Source organism: Rana temporaria, chromosome 9, assembly GCF_905171775.1.
Source record: "Rana temporaria chromosome 9, aRanTem1.1, whole genome shotgun sequence".
Lineage (NCBI taxonomy): Eukaryota > Metazoa > Chordata > Amphibia > Anura > Ranidae > Rana > Rana temporaria.
Genome location: NC_053497.1, coordinates 54,074,505 through 54,093,734, shown reverse-complemented (window position 1 = coordinate 54,093,734; position 19,230 = coordinate 54,074,505). Strand labels below are relative to the sequence as shown.

The 19,230-nt window shown below is 41.9% G+C and overlaps 1 protein-coding gene across 1 annotated transcript in view; it reads left to right on the top strand.

Annotated features, from left to right (window-relative positions):
* Positions 1-19,230, top strand: part of ABHD16A (abhydrolase domain containing 16A, phospholipase) — a 45,425-nt gene that overhangs the window by 13,234 nt on the left and 12,961 nt on the right. Inside the window, exons 3-12 of the mRNA XM_040323509.1 lie at positions 1,977-2,043; positions 7,081-7,167; positions 7,660-7,745; positions 8,747-8,817; positions 9,890-10,012; positions 10,422-10,536; positions 10,666-10,767; positions 14,824-14,887; positions 16,326-16,375; positions 17,559-17,682. Of these exons, the coding sequence (XP_040179443.1) occupies positions 1,977-2,043; positions 7,081-7,167; positions 7,660-7,745; positions 8,747-8,817; positions 9,890-10,012; positions 10,422-10,536; positions 10,666-10,767; positions 14,824-14,887; positions 16,326-16,375; positions 17,559-17,682 (889 nt within the window). The remainder of the gene's footprint in view (positions 1-1,976; positions 2,044-7,080; positions 7,168-7,659; positions 7,746-8,746; positions 8,818-9,889; positions 10,013-10,421; positions 10,537-10,665; positions 10,768-14,823; positions 14,888-16,325; positions 16,376-17,558; positions 17,683-19,230) is intronic.

Sequence of the window (19,230 nt, the reverse complement as noted above, 5' to 3'; positions counted from 1 at the left end):
TTTTTTTTTTTTTTAATTTATTTTATTATTTTTTACACTGAAAAAATGTATCGCTTTTATTCCTATTACAAGGAATGTAAACCTCCCTTGTAATAGAAAAAAAGCATGACAGGTCCTCTTAATATGAGATCTGGGGTCAAAAAGACCTCAGATCTCATATTTGGACTTAAATGCAAAAAAAAATGTCATTTGAAAAAATGACAACAAGAAAATATTGCTTTAAAGGAGTTCTCTGAGCTAAAACTTTTAACCCCCGCTGTGCCCGGGCTGTAAAACTATACAAAATAAACCTTCACTTACCTGCCTACGATCCCCCGTTGTTCCGATATCGCCGTCCCGTTCTCCGGTCCCGGTCTCTTCCACTTCCTGCGGGTCGGTGACTCACAGTGCGCTCAGCCCGTCAGCGGCCGCAGCAATGTCCCGTCGCGGCCGCTGATAGGCTGAGCGCACTGTGAGTCACTGACCCGCAGGAAGTGGAAGAGACCGGGACCGGAGAACGGGACGGCGATATCGGAACAACGGGGGATCGTAGGCAGGTAAGTGAAAGTTTATTTTGTATAGTTTTACAGCCCGGGCACAGCGGGGGTTAAAAGTTTTAGCTTAGAGAACTCCTTTAAGAAGCATGGGCGGAAGTGACGTTTTGACGTCACTTCCGCCCCTGCTATGCTATGCTTTTTGCTGTATGCGACGGTCGGAAGGCTGTCAATCAAATAGGAACGCCCAGTCATGCAGCCCATACCCGGAAGCGGCGGGAGAACATCTATCTCAAAAAAGGTAAGTACTGCATTGATTTTAATCAAAACACCCGATTCTGCTTCCCGTAATTAGGCTCAATCTACTGTTAAAAATCGTTTTTTTTGGGTGAACCTCCACTTTAATTTTTTCCCTTTTGGAAAAGCACATAGACAGTTATATGGTTTGTCCCAACTCTTGTAACTGTCACTTGCTGCTGGACAGCTTGGTCTGCATGTACAGAGGCAACCCAGCCCCCCCAGAATTCTAAGAAATAAAAGAAGGCACCTACACTGAATACCACCATTACAGGTATTAATCACATACAGGGGGTGATTTACTAAACCTGGAGCATTCAGAATCTGGTGCAGCTGTGCATGGTAGCCAATCTGCTTCTAACTTCAGAATTTTCAAGTAAACTTTGACAATAAAACCTGGAAGCTGATTGTTTCTATTGGGGCCAAAAACAAGTAATCGATTTTTCGACAACTAATCGATTTATGAAATTAATCGATTACAATTTTCAATATCGATTAATCGGGCAGTAACATAATGGGGTTAAAAAAACAAAAATGATCCCTTTATAGTACAAAAAAAGCAAATCGCTACTGTAAATATTACTTTCACTGTCTCACAGTAAAAAAAATTAACCCCTTACGATTATTTGCTCTTTATGTACTTATTTTTGTTTTTTTAACCTTGTTACGAAACATCTCAGGCCTGGGTCACACCTCTGTTTTTTGGTGCTTTTTGCAGAAACACATTACAGTTCATTTACATGTTTTCCTATGGGACACGTTCACATCCATGATTTTTTTTCAGCTGCTGCATATTTGGAAAGGGCAAGGACTTTTTAATGCAAAACGGTGCTATTTTTTTTTGGTTCAATATACTTTAATGGAGAAGCTGCAGAAAAGCATGTAATGTGTTTTTGCGGCAATTTGTGTTTTGTAATCTGCCCAACAACAAATTGCCCCAAAAAAAAAATGCAAATTTTTTTTTATGCGATTAATCGAAACAATAATCGGCCAACTAATCGATTAAGAAAATAATCGTTCGTTGCAGCCCTAGTTTCTATGCAGAGCTGCACCGTATTTTACACTCTCCAGTTTTTGTATATAACTGGAATAAATGTTTTTATTTTTTGCTATTGTGGCTGTCTTTAATTAATGCGTGTATGAACCTATTTTGTTCTTTTGTGACCGGTGTGTTTTTAAACTTTTACTTTTATTTCTCTATTCCAGGTGTCTGTCCTTTGGACCATTTCTTACTACTCTTCCCCACTTGCTGCCTTTTACATGTACCGAAAAGGTAAGCCAGATCAGGGATGGTCTTTAATGCTCTCATTGGGGTGGAAAAATATTTAGACTGGGGTGGTACCCTTATCAGATCCAAATTTTATTCTGTTTAAACTAACAAACCCCATAGTGTAAGCAGCATTGTTCAAAAACTGCAACATTACAAGCCGACCTCAATGCTCTGTCTAATTGGGTGACTATGTGGCAGATGAGGTTTAATGTTGATAAATGTAATGTTATGCACTTGGGGGCTACGAATATGCATGCATCATACATATTAGGGGGAGTACAACTGGGGGGATCCGTAGTGGAGAAGGATCTGGGGGTTTTGGTAGATCATAAACTCAATAATTGCATGCAATGCCAAGCTGCGGTTTCCAAAGCAAGTCCATTCTTGTATTAAGAGAAGTATGGACTCCAGAGAGAGAGATAATTTTGCCCCTGTACAAATCATTAGTAAGTGAGAAAAATATAAATCGCGCTACCTCTAAACCATGTGAAACAAATGTTTGAATCACAACACACACAAAACTATGTGATTATATGTTGATATAAATCATAAACTATGTGGTATATGAAGGTATATATAAATCGCTAATATACCAACAAACGAGAGGTTGATAGCCACTAGAGGGCACTATATAGCACTTTCAAGTCCCTTAATAACCGTGAAACAGTGATAAATGAACATCAATTTTTTTTTTTTATTAGATGAATAAATATTAACCATATAAATAAAACAAATATTGTAGCAATAAAGTCCATAAATGTTTAACACATGAAATAAAAAACACCCCCGTGCTCTGTGCCAAGTTCCAAAATCAGTTGAAAACGTGTCCAAAGAAAAGTGATGTATCCTCCACCAAACTATAGATTGGCTCCTTACCAAATCGCCATGATTCCTTAAGACAGGGGATCATGAACAGCATATAAGAGGTAGTCACTCCCAGTCTTGCAGTTCAGACAGATACGATCCTTAACATTGGGTCTCATCCACAAGTGATTAAACTTCACCAATATCAATGCCTACCATGTAAAAAACAATGACCGCTCCACATAGCCCATTAAATGAGTAAAAAAGATTTATTAAAAGTTGTATTGCACTTACAAACATGCAGTAAAAAAAATGCCTCGAATCTGATGTGCCGGCCGGTACACAAATTCCCAGACACCCATCCACTGGGGGAATGTTTGGAGCTCTTGGGTGACGACAGCGCGCCGCTCCGCCCTGCGTCCGTTTCGTAAAATATTACTTCTTCCAGGTGCCTGGGGGTTTTGGTAGATCATAAGCTCAATAATGGTATGCAATGCCAAGCTTCGGTTTCCAAAGCAAGCAAAGTCCTTTCTTGTATTAAGAGAGGTATGGACTCCAGAGAGAGAGATAATTTTGCCCCTGTACAAATCATCAGTAAGGCCAGGTTCACACCTATGCGAATTGAGTGCGGTTTAAACCGCATCTAATTCGCAGGACATTTCAAAATACATTGTTTTCAATGAGGCTGGTTCACATATGTGCGATGCATCCGCACTGCGTATTGCCTCCAAACCGCATGCGGTTTTTATGTCTTGCGGTGCGAATTCAGTCCCATTATCTTCTATGGGTACGCATCTAATTCGCACATGTGTTCAGTTCTCTGCAGGAGTTTCTCTCATTCAGCTCAATACAATTCTCCCCCACTCTCCTCTCACCCGGAACTTCTCCCAGGTCTCCAAATTCGCACCTGATCTGCAGCTAAACTGCAGTTGATCTGCAGAACACCCTCTAGAGAAATCTGCAACGACAACGCAGCTCAAAAAAGCAACGCACTAGTGTGATTCCGGCCTGAGACTTATATGGAATATGCAGTTCAGTTTTGGGCACCAGTTCTCAAAAAGGATATCGAGGAACTGGAGAAAGTGCAGAGAAGGGCAACCAAACTGATAAGTGGCATGGAGGAGCTTAGTTATGAGGAAAGATTGGAGGAACTGAATTTATTTCCTTTTGAGAAGAGGAGATTAAAGGAGTTGTAAAGGTAAACGTTTTAATTTTTTTTCCTAAATAGCTTCCTTTACCTTTAGTGCAGTCCTCCTTTACTTTCCTCCTCCTTCCATTTTGCTTTTAAATGTCCTTATTTCTTCTAAGAAATCCTCACTTCCTGTTCTTCTGTCTGTAACTCCACACAGTAATGCAAGGCTTTCTCTCTGGTGTGGAGTGTCGTGCTCGCCCCCTCCATTGGACTACAGGACGCCCACTAACACACCGCTCATTTATCTGCAATGTAGAGAGCATCCGGACTCTCCTGTAGTCCCAGGGAGGGGGCGATCATGTACTCGGTGTTGAGTTATTCACTTTACGGTAAACACAGGGGCACGCTTTTCTAGAGGAAAAGAGATATCGTCTCCAAATACGGAAAGATTTCTTCACAGTAAGAGCTGTGAAAGTATGGAATAGACTCCTTCCAGAGGTGGTTCTGGCCAGCTCAGTAGATTGCTTTGAGAAAGGCCTGGATACTTTCCTAAATGTACATAATATAACTAGGTAAAACGAGCACAATCAATGCCAATCAGTGTCCACAAATGGGCACTGACTGGCAACATGGGCACTGGCTGAAGTAATGCCCAGCAATGCCATCAGTGCCACCCCCTCAGTGTCCATCAGTGCCCATCTATGCCCAGTGGCCACCCATCAGTGCCACCTCGGTGCCCATCAGTGCTGCCTCATTGGTGCCCATCAGTGCCGCCATATCAGTGCCCGTAATTGAAGAAGAGAACTTACTTATTTACAAAAAAAATTTACAGAAAAAAACAAAAACTTAGGGCCAGATTCACAGAAGAAGTACGCCGTAGTATCTACTGATACTCTGGCGTACTTTCAAATTTGCCGCGTTGTATCTTTAGTTTGAATCCTCAAACCAAGATTCAACGGCTTCTGGCTTCGATCCGACAGGCGTACGGCTTCCTACGCCTTCGGATCGTAGGTGCAATACTTCGGCGCCCGCTGGGTGGAGTTCGCGTCGTGTATGCTAATTAGCTTTTTCCGGCGATTCACGAAGGTACGCGTGGCCGTCGCATTCTCTTACGTCGTCGCTAGTCGGCTTTTCCCGGCGTATAGTTAAAGCTGCTATTTTGTGGTCTAAAGTTAGACTTGCCATGTTAAAGTATGGCCGTCGTTCCCGCGTCAAATTTAATTTTTTTTTTTTGCGTAAGTCGTCCGTGAATAGGAAAGGAGGTAACTCATGTCTACATTATAAAAATGTCGTTGGTGCGACGTCATTTCGCGCAAGGCGCGGCAGTGTAACGTAAATGCGATACGTTACGCCGCCGCATTTGTACCTGAATCTGACCCTTAATTTTTTTCGAAATTTTCTGTCTTTTTATTAGTTGTTGCGCAAAAAATAAAAAATCGCAGAGCTGATCTAATACCACCAAAATTTGGGTAGAGTGTAGCATGACCGCGCAATTGTCATTCAAATTGTGACAGCGCTGAAAGCTGAAAAATTGGCTTGGGCAGGAAGGTGCGTAAGTGCCTGGTATGGAAGTGGTTAATCTCCTCTTCTCAAGAGTGAATAAATTCAATTCCTCTAATCTTTCCTCATAGCTGAGCTCCTCCATGCCGCTTATCAGTTTGGTTGCCCTTCTCTGCACTCTCGCCAGTTCCTCGATATCCTTTTTGAGAACTGGTGCCCAAAACTGAACTGCATATTCCAGATGAGGTCTTACTAATGATTTGTACAGGGGCAAAATGATATCTCTCTCTCTGGAGTCCATACCTCTCTTAATACAAGAAAGGACTTTGCTCGCTTTGGAAACCACAGCTTGTCCTGTAGTCCAAGGGAGGGGGTGATCACGACACTCCACACCAGGGAGAAAGCCTTGCATTACGGTGGTGAGTTACAGACAGAAGAACAGGAAGTGAGGATTTCTCAGAAGAAATAAGGACATTTAAAAGCAAAATGGAAGGATGAGATAAGTGAAGGAGGACTGCACTAAGGGTAAAGGAAGCTATTTAGGAAGAAATAATTGTACCTTTACAACCCCTTTAAGGGGGGATATGATCAACATGTACAAATATATATAAGGGTAAAAAACACAAATCTTGTTACACCCACCAGAGTTTTAGATAACACAGTTATTCTCAACACGAAACGGAGTTTATGTGCTTAAATACAGTGTTTGGAAATCCGACAGACTGTTTATTGCTAATGTGACAGAACACCTCTGATTTTCACATTAAATTTAACATTTAAACAGTCCGTCGGATTTACAAAAACTGTATTTAAGCGTATAAGCTCAGTTTGTGATGAAAATAACTGAATCTAAAACTCTGTTGGGTGTCCACTTGCCCCCCTAATAACTATCATTACTGTGATTAGTACAGTGCACACAGGAAAAAAAGCAGGGGGCATATCCATCCTCAATCGCACAGGGAGGGGGGGTTTCTTGTATAGAAAAGAGGGGGGGGGGGGTTGTGGAATATCCTCGTACAGATGACACATTGATCTCCTCTGCAGGGATGCTCCCAGATGTCAGGGTTGATGGACACAGTTCCCGGTGATCTCCCCCCCCCCCCCCCTATCACTCTTCCATATAGTGAACTCGGTGTTGAGTTATTCACTTTACGGTAAACACAGGGGCACTCTTTACGTCTAGAGGAAAAGAGATATCGTCTCCAAATACGGAAAGATTTCTTCACAGTAAGAGCTGTGAAAATGTGGAACAGACTCCCTCCAGAGGTGGTTCTGGCCAGCTCAGTAGATTGCTTTAAGAAAGGTCTGGATACTTTCCTAAATGTACAGAATATAACTGAGTACTGACATTTATAGGTAAAGTTGATCCGGAGAAAATCCGATTGCCTCTCGGGGGATCAGGAAGGAATTTTTTCGCCCTGCTGTAGCAAATTGGATCATGCTCTGGTGGGGTTTTTTGCCTTCATCTGGATCAACTGTGGGTATAGGATTAGGTATATGGGATTGTACAATATTTTTTTTTTTTATGGTTGAACTAGATGGAGTTGTGTATTATTTTCAACCGAACTATGTTTTTGTTGCTGATTCTTTTCTGTTTGTTGTAGGACATATGAGCGTCACCAGGATGCTTCTCCTAGGACAGTATGGCATGACTCTGCTTTTCCTGCTGGCGGGAGTGGCGTGTCTGAGAGGTGAGAGAGTTTAAAGAAGAAAAACTTGTACATTACTCTACCAAACACAACATGATAGCTGTGTGGGACCCTGACAGGCAGATCTCCTCCTACACTGGACCGGCTTTGACAATCCAAGTTTTGCTTTTTTAGCTAAGCTGTCACAGACCTAAGTACATTTTCTGTGTGTTCTTGTAACAAAGCCACCAGACGTCACGTGTCAGAACATATTTGGGTCACCGACCTCCAAGTGGTTTCTCCTCTGAAATATATTGGAAGTTTGAAACCAAAAGTTTTGCTGGAAATGTGAACACGGTCTGTCACAGCAATAAGAAGTGTGGATCTCCCCTACAGCTGAAAATATACGAAATAGGTGGACCCTGGTAGTAGAGTCTGATTTAATGGGGTGCAAACCAATTTATTCATTGTCTTTGCATTCTCTCCGGCCTTTTTCGGTGATTAGGTTTGGGCAATCTTATTCTTTATCCATATAGCCATCTCTTTTCTTTGCAGGTTTGGGCAGATGGACCAACCCACAATATATTCAGTTTATAAGCATCTTACAGAGCAACAGAATGGATAACTGTCCAGAAAACAAGGTATTTAACTTTTTACTGAATGTATGCAAAAGTTGCAATAACGATTACTATAAACTAGGGTTGTCCCGATACCGCTTTTTTAAGACCGAGTACAAGTACCGATACTTTTTTTCAAATACTCGCCAATACCGATACTTTTTTTATGTCATGTGACAATTTGAATAATGGGCACTTTAGGGGGCACTGACGGATGGATGGCACTGACAGGGAGCACTGAAGGCTGGATGGCACTGACAGGGGGCACTGATGGATGTATGGCACTGATGGTTAGATGGCAATACACTGACCACTGCTCTGTCCACTACACTATATACTGACTTGTCTAAACTCTCTAATCTCTCTCTCTCTGGCTGACTGAGTCTCACCTGCAGCTTGCGTCTTCCATCAGCCTGGAGGAGGTGAAGAGAGGGTGTCCGGAGCCGGAGGTGCGGGGGAGCCTGGATTAGGGGAAGTGAGCACATTGGTCCGGAGGCTAGGCGGAGGCGGGACCAGCCTTGCCGTGATCGTGCATAGGCCAGCCTCGCCCCGCCGTGATCACAGATAGGCCAGCACCGCCATATTAGCCAATAGCCCCGTACATGACCATTCACAGGGTACCAGCCGCAGGGACACAGGAAGTCAACATTAGGGGGACGGATCCGGCAGTGACCCACACTGCCTGGCGTCCCCCTAAATGTTGCCCCCGGTGCCACGCTGCCCCCACTGGCCTCGCCCCCTCTCTGCATGCCAACTTCCGGGTATCGGATCTGGCATCGGGAACATTTGTGCGAGTACAAGTACTCGCACAAATGCTCGGTATCAGTCCCAAAACTAGTATAGGGACAACCTTACTATAAACCGTTACTCCCAACTGTTTGTAGCCTAATGAGCAGATTAGCATGGCTGTCTCTGGTCTGGACTGGTGTAGGCCAAATCTTGCTGCAGTACTCGGCCTCCTGTGTGTTCTGGGAGCCAGGAGCTTGGGTGACACCAGCCTGACAATATTTCTATCTCATTCACAGAAACTGCTTTGCAATTACAACTTTGACTTTCGCAGTTGGCCAGTGGATTTCCGATGGGATGATACAAGCAGGTAAGACACCCTGTCTAAATATGTAGCCAGATGCATTAGTGGGGAAAAGGAAAATAAGTTTCAGCAGACACTACTGTCCATTGGATAATTATAGTGACTTCCGTCTGCATTGTGTAGACAAGCTATAAAATGTGCAGTGTTTTAAATAAATATGAAATGTATTTACCGGTAGTTTCCTAACCACTTCATTACCAGCCAATTCTGACACGTCTCGCATACATGTAAAAAAACAGCTTTTTACTACTTCGACCCCCAAACACTAAAATAATGGGTGTTGCAATTTTATGTCACACAGTATTTGCACAGCAGTTTTTATTTTCCAAACGTAATTTTTGTTTGGGGGGGGGGGGGGAAACACTTCAATAAATTTTATTGTGTTAAATATACATAATATAAGGTAGCGGGGCCCCCTTTTGTCAGCAGTATATATATATATATATATATATATATATATATATATAATTTATTAAATGTATACTTGCCTATTTTCTTCCGCTTTTCTATCCCCTGTCAGTCAGCAGCGGCTGCAGGGTTGAGAAGTGAGCGCTTGACAACGGCCAAGAATTCCGGAAGCAGTGATGTTGCCCAAAGGGTCCCATGCCCCAGCCGTTGTTGGTGCTCCCTCCTCTTTCCTGCAGCTGCCTCTGACTGGCACAGGGAAGTCGGTTCACATGACCGGACCGCAGTGGGCAGAAAATAGGGAAGTGTGCACAGGTTAGTCAGCATAGGTATCAAGAGGCGGGAGGGGGGATTTTTAAAGGTTGTTGGCGTTAGGCAGGGATTCTACGTTTACAGAATAAGTTCACCTTTTGGAACATGTTCCACCCATATTTAAGATGGGACATGTAACATGTTGCACCTGCTGCAGCCATCCTCCCCCCCCCCCTTCCCCCTTTTAGCCACTTGCCTAACTACTTCCCTGATCTGACTTGAGAAAGGGGTTCTTACCCCGAAACATTGTCACATCTACTTCTCCCTGCTCCTGAGTGTCTGCACGGGGATATTTCTCTAACAATAATTGAGGACTTCTGTATGTACTTTGCTTATCATGTCCATCTCCCTGTTTCTGCAGTACAGATGAGAAGACAGAAAAGTCATCAGGTGGGGTGTCATTGCTGAAACCAGAACCTCGAACACGTGGAGCTGCTGACGGCATGTTACAGAGGGTGCAGAAGCTCCCATGTCAGATAACCAGGTAATGGATTTGTCATCCTGCTGCAAAATGCTGCAGCCAGTAGTTTGTGTGTGTGTGTGTGTGTGTGTGTGTGTATGTGTATGTATATGTGTATATATAATACACACACACACACACGTGCGTGCGTGCGTGCGTGTGTGTGTGTGTGTGTGTGTATACATATATATATGTATGTATATATACATACATACAATTTTGTACTCAATAAATTTGTACTTTATTACACTTTTTTTTTCTACTCCTGTATCTGGTATTTTTGCCCACAAAATCCCTAGAGGCGCAACTTTCTCTCTCTCTCGCTGCAGGGCTGCACATCCCCCCCCCCCCCCCTTATTGTTTTTATTGGTTTTATAACTTTTATATATGTTATGCTGACCTATTGAAACTGAATGCTGCTGCTTTTTTGTAGCTATATTGTAGCTCACTCGTTCGGCCGAAGGATGCTGTACCCCGGCTCTGTGTACCTCTTACAGAAGGCTCTCATGCCCATGTTATTACAGGGTCAGGCTCGTCTGGTGGAAGAGGTGAGACTGAAATGTGTAATCTCTGTATATTCTTTTGGTGTTTTCTGCACCATAGGCTTTTTAATGGTATTACCACGGCTACTCTACCTCCTAGTTCAAGCAAAATTTGTTCTATATTTTCAATCACAGTATCAAGGGAAGCGAGCGAAGCTGCTGGCATGTGATGGCAATGAAATAGACACCATATTTGTGGACCGCAGGGGCTCCGGGGACAGCACTGGATCAAAGCTGGTAAGCACAACGTACAAGTGGGGTTGATATACTGAAGGCAAATGGAATGCGCACTTTGCAAAGTAAATTTACGCCCTGCAAGTGCAGCTGCTTCAGAGCTTAGTAAATGAGGTAAAGTACCTAATCACTTTGCAAGGAAGACCTAATCACATGCAAGAAGAAAAATGCATTTTTGCTTGCACATAATTGGATGATGAAAGTCAGCAGAGCTTCTGCTCATTTACTAAACTCTGGAGCAACTGCTCTTGCAGAACTTTGCACAACGTATTTTCCTTTAGTAAATCCACTCCCGTGTCAGTTTTAACCATGTAAATTGGCTCCCTAGCCTTGAAAATCAAGTAAAGGTTCACCATGATAACCTTGCCTACATATTCAATTTGCTGTTATCTTGGTAATTAGCAGTTACCTTTTTATTTTTATATATATATATATATATATATATATATATATATATATATATATATATATATATATATATATATATATATATATATATATATATATATATATATATATTTGTATTTTGTTCCCAATCATTTCTACAAAAAAGTTGTGTCCAATAAGTAATCGGACACCCAGCAAATACTAGTCATCACTAATCCCTTAGGCCCCTTTTACACTGAGGAGTATTTAAGGCGTTTTAGCGCTAAAAATAGCATTTTCAATGTGAAAGCCCGAGGACTTTCACACTGAGGCGATGCGCTGGCAGGAGAAAAAAAAATCTCCTGTCAGCAGCATCTTTGTGTATACCGCTCCTTCCCATTGAAAACAATGGGACACCGCGGTAATACCGCCGGCAATGCGCCTCTGCAGAGGCGCATTGCCAGCAGTATTAACCCTTTTTCGGCCACTAGCGGGGGTTCATTCTGTACCGCTAGAGGCAGAATACCGCGGCAATTCCGACGGTATAGCACCACTAAAAATAGCGGCGCTCTACTGCCACCGCACCTCCCGCCCCAGTGTGAAAGGGGCTTTAGTTTCTTACATTTTAAACATCAGCATATGAGTGCAGATGCCAGGCACAAATTATTTTCCACCTGGCAACAAGACACGAATGGGCAAGTATTTGGGTTCTAAAAGATTAGGGGAAGTGGTTACACAAGGAAAAAATAAGGTCAAGAAACGATCTTCAAACACAGGAAGGGGTTCAACATTTTAGTGATTGGGAATACTTTCAATTAAAACATTTTGTAAGCACTTTACCACAGCCGATAAGAGATGATAAAACATTAAACCCAATAGAAAAATTATGTTCCATCGGAAAATAATTAAAACACGGAATTGCGGTACTATATGGGATATTAACAGACTTGGAGACGCAGGGAACACTGACATGCGTAGAAAAGTGGGGACAAGATATTGGAAAAAAACCTAGAGGACTCACAAATGATAGGTGCAGTGTTCAACTATGCTACTGACATCACCACAATTGAGACAAATTATAAATGTATGGTTCGCTGGCATCTGACCCCTGAGAGAATGAATAAAATGCATCCAAATAACTCTGTGTTGTGCTGGAGGGAATGTAACCAAGTAGGAACCACAATGCACGTGTGGTGGGACTGCCCGAGAATACAAGAGTACTGGAAAGAAGTCCTAGAACATATAGAAGAAATTACAGGTGAAAAGATCCTACGAAATCCCTTGACCTGTTTGTTCCACGGAATGGATAGATCAAAAAAACAGTATGGATCGACTTTGGTTCCGGTGTTGCTGAATGCAGCAAACGGCTTAATCCCAAAAAACTGGCTACACCCACAGAGGCCATCCATAAAAGAATGGATACACCGAGTTGATTATATATCAGAAATTGAATATTTGGGACGAGGAGAAATGGGAGGTGAGACTAGAAGCAGAACAGTCTGGGAGAAATGGAGAGCTTTCAAAACGACAGAAAAATTTGTACAGGCAATGATAGAAATTGACAGGTGAGATCTAGGTATAAATGGAGAAATTAAAACTAAATAGTGACCGACAGAACCGAGGGGGGGGGGGGTTAGGATTAGGGGGGAATAAAAAGATGAAAGAGTAGTAATTCAGAGGCGGGATTCTCTCTATGCAATGAGGGTCATAATTAATAATGTGCATGCAAGAGTGATTTGTCTTGGTGTATATAGCTGAAAGAAACATATAATATAAAAAAAAATAATAAAAAATAAATTGAAAGCAAGAAAAAAAAAAAGAGCATATAAACTGGTAAACCACATGTGATGCAAGACCACAGAGGAGATGTGAAGGGCGGAGTTACCGTGAGCATGTCTCGCTGTCCCACTTCTGGGTTGAGTCTGATGTGGGGAAAAAAAAAAAAAAGAGTGCAGATGCTGCTGAACCAACTGATCGCTCTGATCAGTGGCTGACACGCCACTGATCAGAGTAATTTACCTACATTTTTACCCCCCTCCCACCGCCGTTTCTCTTCTGCCCCTCCTGACGCCTATACCGACATCTAAAATGCCCCCACCCCCACTCTAACTCTCCCTTTTAACCTGCCTGCTATGTTTACCCCCTCCCCCAGCTCGACAAACCCCAGGCGCCAGGTCGCAATTGCAACTAGAATTAGCGACCTGGGGCGGCACAGCTTTTTCAAATGACAATTTTTTTTTTTATTGCATTTTAGTCTGAGATCTGTGGTCTTTTTGACCCATATTTTATTCTCATATTTTAGGAGGACCTGTCATGCTTTTTTCTATTACAAGGGACGTTTACATTCCTTGTAATGGGAATAAAAGTGACCCATTTTTTTTTTTTATAAAAATTTATAAAATTAAATAAATAAGAAAACCAAAAAAAAAATGTAAAGCGCCCCGTCCCGACGAGCTTGCGCGCAGAAGCGAACACATACGTGAGTAACACCCGCATATGAAAACAGTGTTCAAATCGCACAAATGAGGTATCGCCGCGATCGTTAGAGCGAGAGCAATAATTCTAGCCCTAGACCTCCTCTATAACTCAAAAGATGCAACTTAAAGAATGTTTTAAACGTTGCCTATGGAGATTTTTAAGGGTAAAAATTTTACACCATTCCACGAGCGGGCGCAATTTTGAAGCGTGACATGTTGGGTATCATTTTACTCTGCGTAACATTATCTTTCACAATATAAAAAAAAAATTACTCTTGTCTTATTTTTTTAGATTAAAGTGAATTTTATCTAAAAAAAAAGTGCGCTTGTAAGACCGCTGCGCAAATACGGTGTGACAAAAAGTATTTACAATGACCGCCCCGAAACATTATATATTTTTTTTCTAAGTAATCTTCTAGAAAAAAAACAGTTTTAATCTTGTAAACATCGAGTCTGAAAAACAGGCAATGTCCTTAAAGCGGGGTTCCCATCACATTTTTCAAATTTTAAAAATATCTTCTTTCATCTCTCGTTCTATACGTCTCTGTTGTCACTTACTATTTTAAAATGTTCCACCGAGTTATTGTAAATGAAACACTTTTATATCTTGGCCTCTTGAACGTTCTCATTTTGCTTGTGGGCATTGTAAAGCCCACAAGGAGTTGTTTCCGGGAATACTGTGGATGACGGTGCCCGTCCCGCCCCATTCTCGTGCATCCGCAATAGCACTGCAGCGCCGCGCCGTCAAACACATGGGTTGCCATCACAACGAGCGGCAGCGAAAGTGCACGCCGTTGCGATGGCAACCCATAAACATCAACAAGCCCGGAGACACAGGGGAAGCGCACGGCATCCTGGGAGCCGAGGGAGCCGACGTCAGGATCCTCGGTGAATAGGCAGATTTCGTGGGACCGCATAGCAACAGGCATTTCAAGGTGAGTAAAAAATGTATTTTTTATTTTTTAGGTCTAATCTACACTTTAAAGCAAAATTGTATTTTTGATGGAACCTCCACTTTAAGTGGTTAAGCCCACATTTTACCATCTGTTACACTGGATCAGGACAGAAGATATTCTAGCACAGCAGTGTGAGGTTTGAGAACTCATTATGTTTTCCCCACATATATCCTAATGTATTCCTGTTTCAGCAATATGTAAAGTTCATCTTAATCCTCATGAAAAACGATTTAACTTTTTTTCTTTCTCCCAATGGATAGGTTATCTGCTGTGAAGGAAATGCTGGCTTCTACGAGGTTGGCTGTGTCTCCACTCCACTGGAAGGTTAGAGAGCATTTTATGTCCGTCCAGCATATTCTGTTTGTTGTGTTTTATGCTTAAAACTGCTCAGTTTTTCCTGAAGGAGACAACAGTTCAGACCTGCTGTATAGAGCATACTATATGCAAGCTGAAGGCTTATTTCTGACAATGACCGCCTCAGTCTGCATGTCGATAAATGTCATAGTTGACCTAGTGATCAAATGATTTGAAAACATTCTGATTGGAGACTATATATGTTTTAGTGACTCCTCCTAGAATAGAGAGCCATGAGCCCCTTTAACTACATAACGACCAGCCGCCGCAGTACTACGGCGGCAGGTCGGCTCTTCTGTGCGAGAGCACGTAGTATAACGTCCACTCTCGTGCGCTCCTGACTCCCGCGATCGCTCGTTACAGAGCAGGGACCGGGAGCTGTGTATGTAAACACACAGCTCCCGGTCCTGTCAGGGGAGAAATGCCTGACCGTCTCATCTGTTCATACAATGTATGAACAGCGATCAGTCATTTTCCCTAGTGAGTCCACCCCCCCTACAGTTGGAACACACCCAGGGAACATACTTAACTCCTTCCCCGCCCCCTAGTGTTAACCCCTTCCCAGCCAGTGGCATTTTTATAGTTATCAATGCATTTTTATAGCATTGATCGCTATAAAAATGCCAATGGTCCCAAAAATGTGTCAAGTGTCCAAAGTGTCCGCCATAATGTCGCAGTACCGAAAAAAATCACTGATTGCCGCCATTACTAGTAAAAAAAAAAATATTAATAAAAATGCCATAAAACTACCCCCTATTTTGTAAACGCTATAACTTTTGCGCAAACCAATCAAACGCTTATTTCGATTTTTTTTTTTTTTTATTATTATTTTTTTTTTTTTACAAAAAATATGTAGAAGAATACGTATCGGCCTAAACTGAGGGAAAAAAAATGTTTTTTTATATATTTTTGGGGGATATTTATTATTGTAAAAAATATATTTTTTTTTCAAAATTGTCGCTCTATTTTTGTTTATAGCGTAAAAACTAAAAACCGCAGAGGTGATAAAATACCACCAAAAGAAAGCTCTATTTGTGGGGAAAAAAGGATGCCAATTTTGTTTGGGAGCCACGTCGCACGACCGCGCAATTGTCGGTTAAAGCGACGCAGTGCCGAATCGCAAAAAGTGACTTTGACCAGCAATATGGTCCGGGGGTTAAGTGGTTAATGTGTTGACTGGAAACTGTCAAAGCAAAGACGTTTATTTTTATAACCCAAGCATGGGGTCTCTTTTTTGGGGAATGGTGAATATATGCATATTGCAGGCAGGAACGGATTAATGACTCAAAGTATATGCAATGTTATTTTGCTATTATAGAAAGCAATCCACAGGAAAGTAACCCTTTAGGTTAAAATGTATGCACTTATGGAATTTTGTTTTTATATGTTTTTTTTTTCTTTCTTTCAGCTGGTTATTCTGTCCTCGGATGGAATCATCCTGGATTTGCGGGCAGTACGGTAAGTTGGATTCTAGGCTTGGGCAAGGGTTCTATATTTCTGATCCACACTAGTTTAACCCACTCCCAGATGTGCTGCGTGTAAGAGGCATGCTCCTTGGGTATTTTAATTGGAAAAGAGCTTGTAGTCATCAGAACTGTGATTTATCTGTAACTACCAACATTTCAAATGTTGCTTCCTTGCAATATGGAGTACTGATGGCGTTCTGGACACCGTGTTTGTGTACCACCCCTTTCACATTGAGGCAGTTTTCAGATGTTTTAGCGCTAGAAATAGCGCCTGTAAAGTGCCTAAAAACTGCCTCCTATGCCGCCCAAGTGTGAAAGCCTGAATGCTTTTATATTGGGGTGGTGCGCTTGTGGGACGTTGGGAAAAGTCCTCCAAGCAGCATCTTTGGGGCGGTTTGGAAGCGATGTATATAGCCTGCATGGCACCAATCTGCTGATCGCTGGTGCAATGCTTTACAAGTTCCAAAAAAAAAAGCCTGTAGATTTTATTTACCTGCAAAAAAATGTGCATTTATTTATTCTGAGTTTTGGATGGAGTGGAGATGGCTTAGAAACCCCCTGTCAGTTTTTTTATTGCTGTGACCCCATTAAGGGGATTCACCCTCTCTTATTTGTCCTGTTTACCATTATCATTGAAAGTGAAAGAAAATCCCAAATTTTGGGTTGTCCCCAGAAAAGTAATAGAGGGGAAATCTTCCAATGGGGACACTGATGACCCTTAATTGAGATTCCCTTAAATTGAAGGGTTTTTATTTCTACCTGTTTTGACTGTTGAACAGGAAGTGAAGGGATCTCTCCATCCCCCCCCCCCCCCCAATGGAACACCAAGGGCAAAAATAAACCTTACAGGGGTTATAACCCTCCCATATTCTGTCCAAAATGGGGGTGGGGACTTTTGCATATAGTTCTACTTTAAGTTTTTCTTTATACAGAGTTGTGGACAGTACTCCTTTTGCACATTCCAAACCTGAGATTGCCCAATTGCTACATAAGAGGACAATCCCTCTTATGTAGCAGTCACTCTGATAAAGCACATAGTAAAGCAAAACGTTGGTTTATTCAGACCAGAGAACGGTATGAATCTGCAATGGTTTGCAAAAATTGTGGCAATGTATATAGACATCTAATTTTATGTCAACTAAATGCTTTAACCAGAGGTCTTCATTCTTCTGCAGGGTGTCCCTTTTCCTCAGAACGAAGCAAACGCAATGGACGTTGTTGTCCAGTATGCCTTGTATCGCCTCGGCTTCAAAATGCAAGACATCACTGTTTATGCCTGGTCTATCGGCGGCTTCACAGGTGAGGGGACTGGGGCTGCCAGACTTTGTGAATAAATAAAAAAGGGAATTTGCAGGGGGGGGGGGGGCGCAGTGGTAAAGGGAAGACTGGTCTGAAGGCAGGAGACAGTATGGCAGGAAATGTGATTTTCTTAGATGGTCTCACCAGTTATGATGGCAATTGCATTGTGCCACAGAAGTTTCACCTAAGTGGCTAATCTGTAAAATCTCTATACAGTGGATATAAAAAGTCTACACATCCCTGTTAAAATGGTTAGGAGATATTTAAGGAGATATTTCTTGCACCTACAGGTAAGCCTTAATCTAGGCTTACCTGTAAGTGCAAGTTGTCAGAGTGGGTTTACAACCACTTTAATGTGGAAAGCTGAGGTGTCAGAGGAACATCCTTTGGATGAGGAGGAGGAAGAAACCAGTAAGGTTCGAGAGTCCTCTTTGGAAGAATCCTCTCAGGAGGAGGCTTGGGGTCTTGGACTGTCATAAGCACAGAGGACCACAGTTCTTTTTAGCCGACGCATTCGGCACAATTTTGAAACTACTGCTTTGAGAATCCACTACTCTTAAAGTCACTGGATTTGGATCCTGCCTGACGCCAAAGAAACACAGATCTTTTCCTGTGGACCCTCATTTACAGTAAGTGATGTATGCCGATTGTGCTCATCGGAGAAGGTGTTTTCACCACCAGAGCAGTTTACCTTTTTAGTATCTCATGCTGAAGGAGTTTTCAAAGACGTGGGGTTCCTTGGCCATGGACCTGGCCCCCATTTCCTATCGGAGAAGGAAGGATCAGGACTTCATCCACTGAGCTTGTCAAAGAAGCTATGTACTGTATATAAGGTTTGAGGCTGTTTTTAAAGGCAGATGCTTTGTTCAGAGAATAGGATCCTGCCTTTAGGAAAATCCTCTAGGCATTGATCAAGAGCTTTGAACATTCCATTTGATGGCTCTTGAGGCTTGGCATTATGTCCGTTCACACGAGAGGGTGCTGTAGCTCAAACTCTGGTCAGTTGAAGAACACGCACAAAGAGGGGAAGTAATGTCCTGTAATGGATTTTTACAGGTAAACCAAAAATTCTACATTTTGTGTGTTCTTTTCTCAGTAGATTAGAGGAGGGCTAGAACCACTGTCATCTTTTTAACTCGCTGTCTGTATTGCAGACTTCATTACCTATTTTGGTAAAAAGATTATCACAGTTGACAGAATGTAAGGAAAAAATCTCTAACCTAGTCCTGGATAGGAAAAGAAACCTAAAGGGGGTTCCTATTTTTTATTTTATTTTTTTCCTATCTATTCAATATTTAATAATATATAAAAAAAAATTATTAGCTGGACACTTTCACATTGTTTAATAATTAATTTATTAATTTCTGTAATTTTTTTTAACAAAAATATAATCTGTGCACGTGAATGGTACTGGCCATTATTTAACCTGGAATATTGAGGCCATCTAATCACAGACAATAAGTTCTGCGGCGGATTGCTCTCAATTGCTTTAAATCAAAATGAAAGGATAAGTTCAGTTTTTTACAAAAAAAATAATAAATTCACATA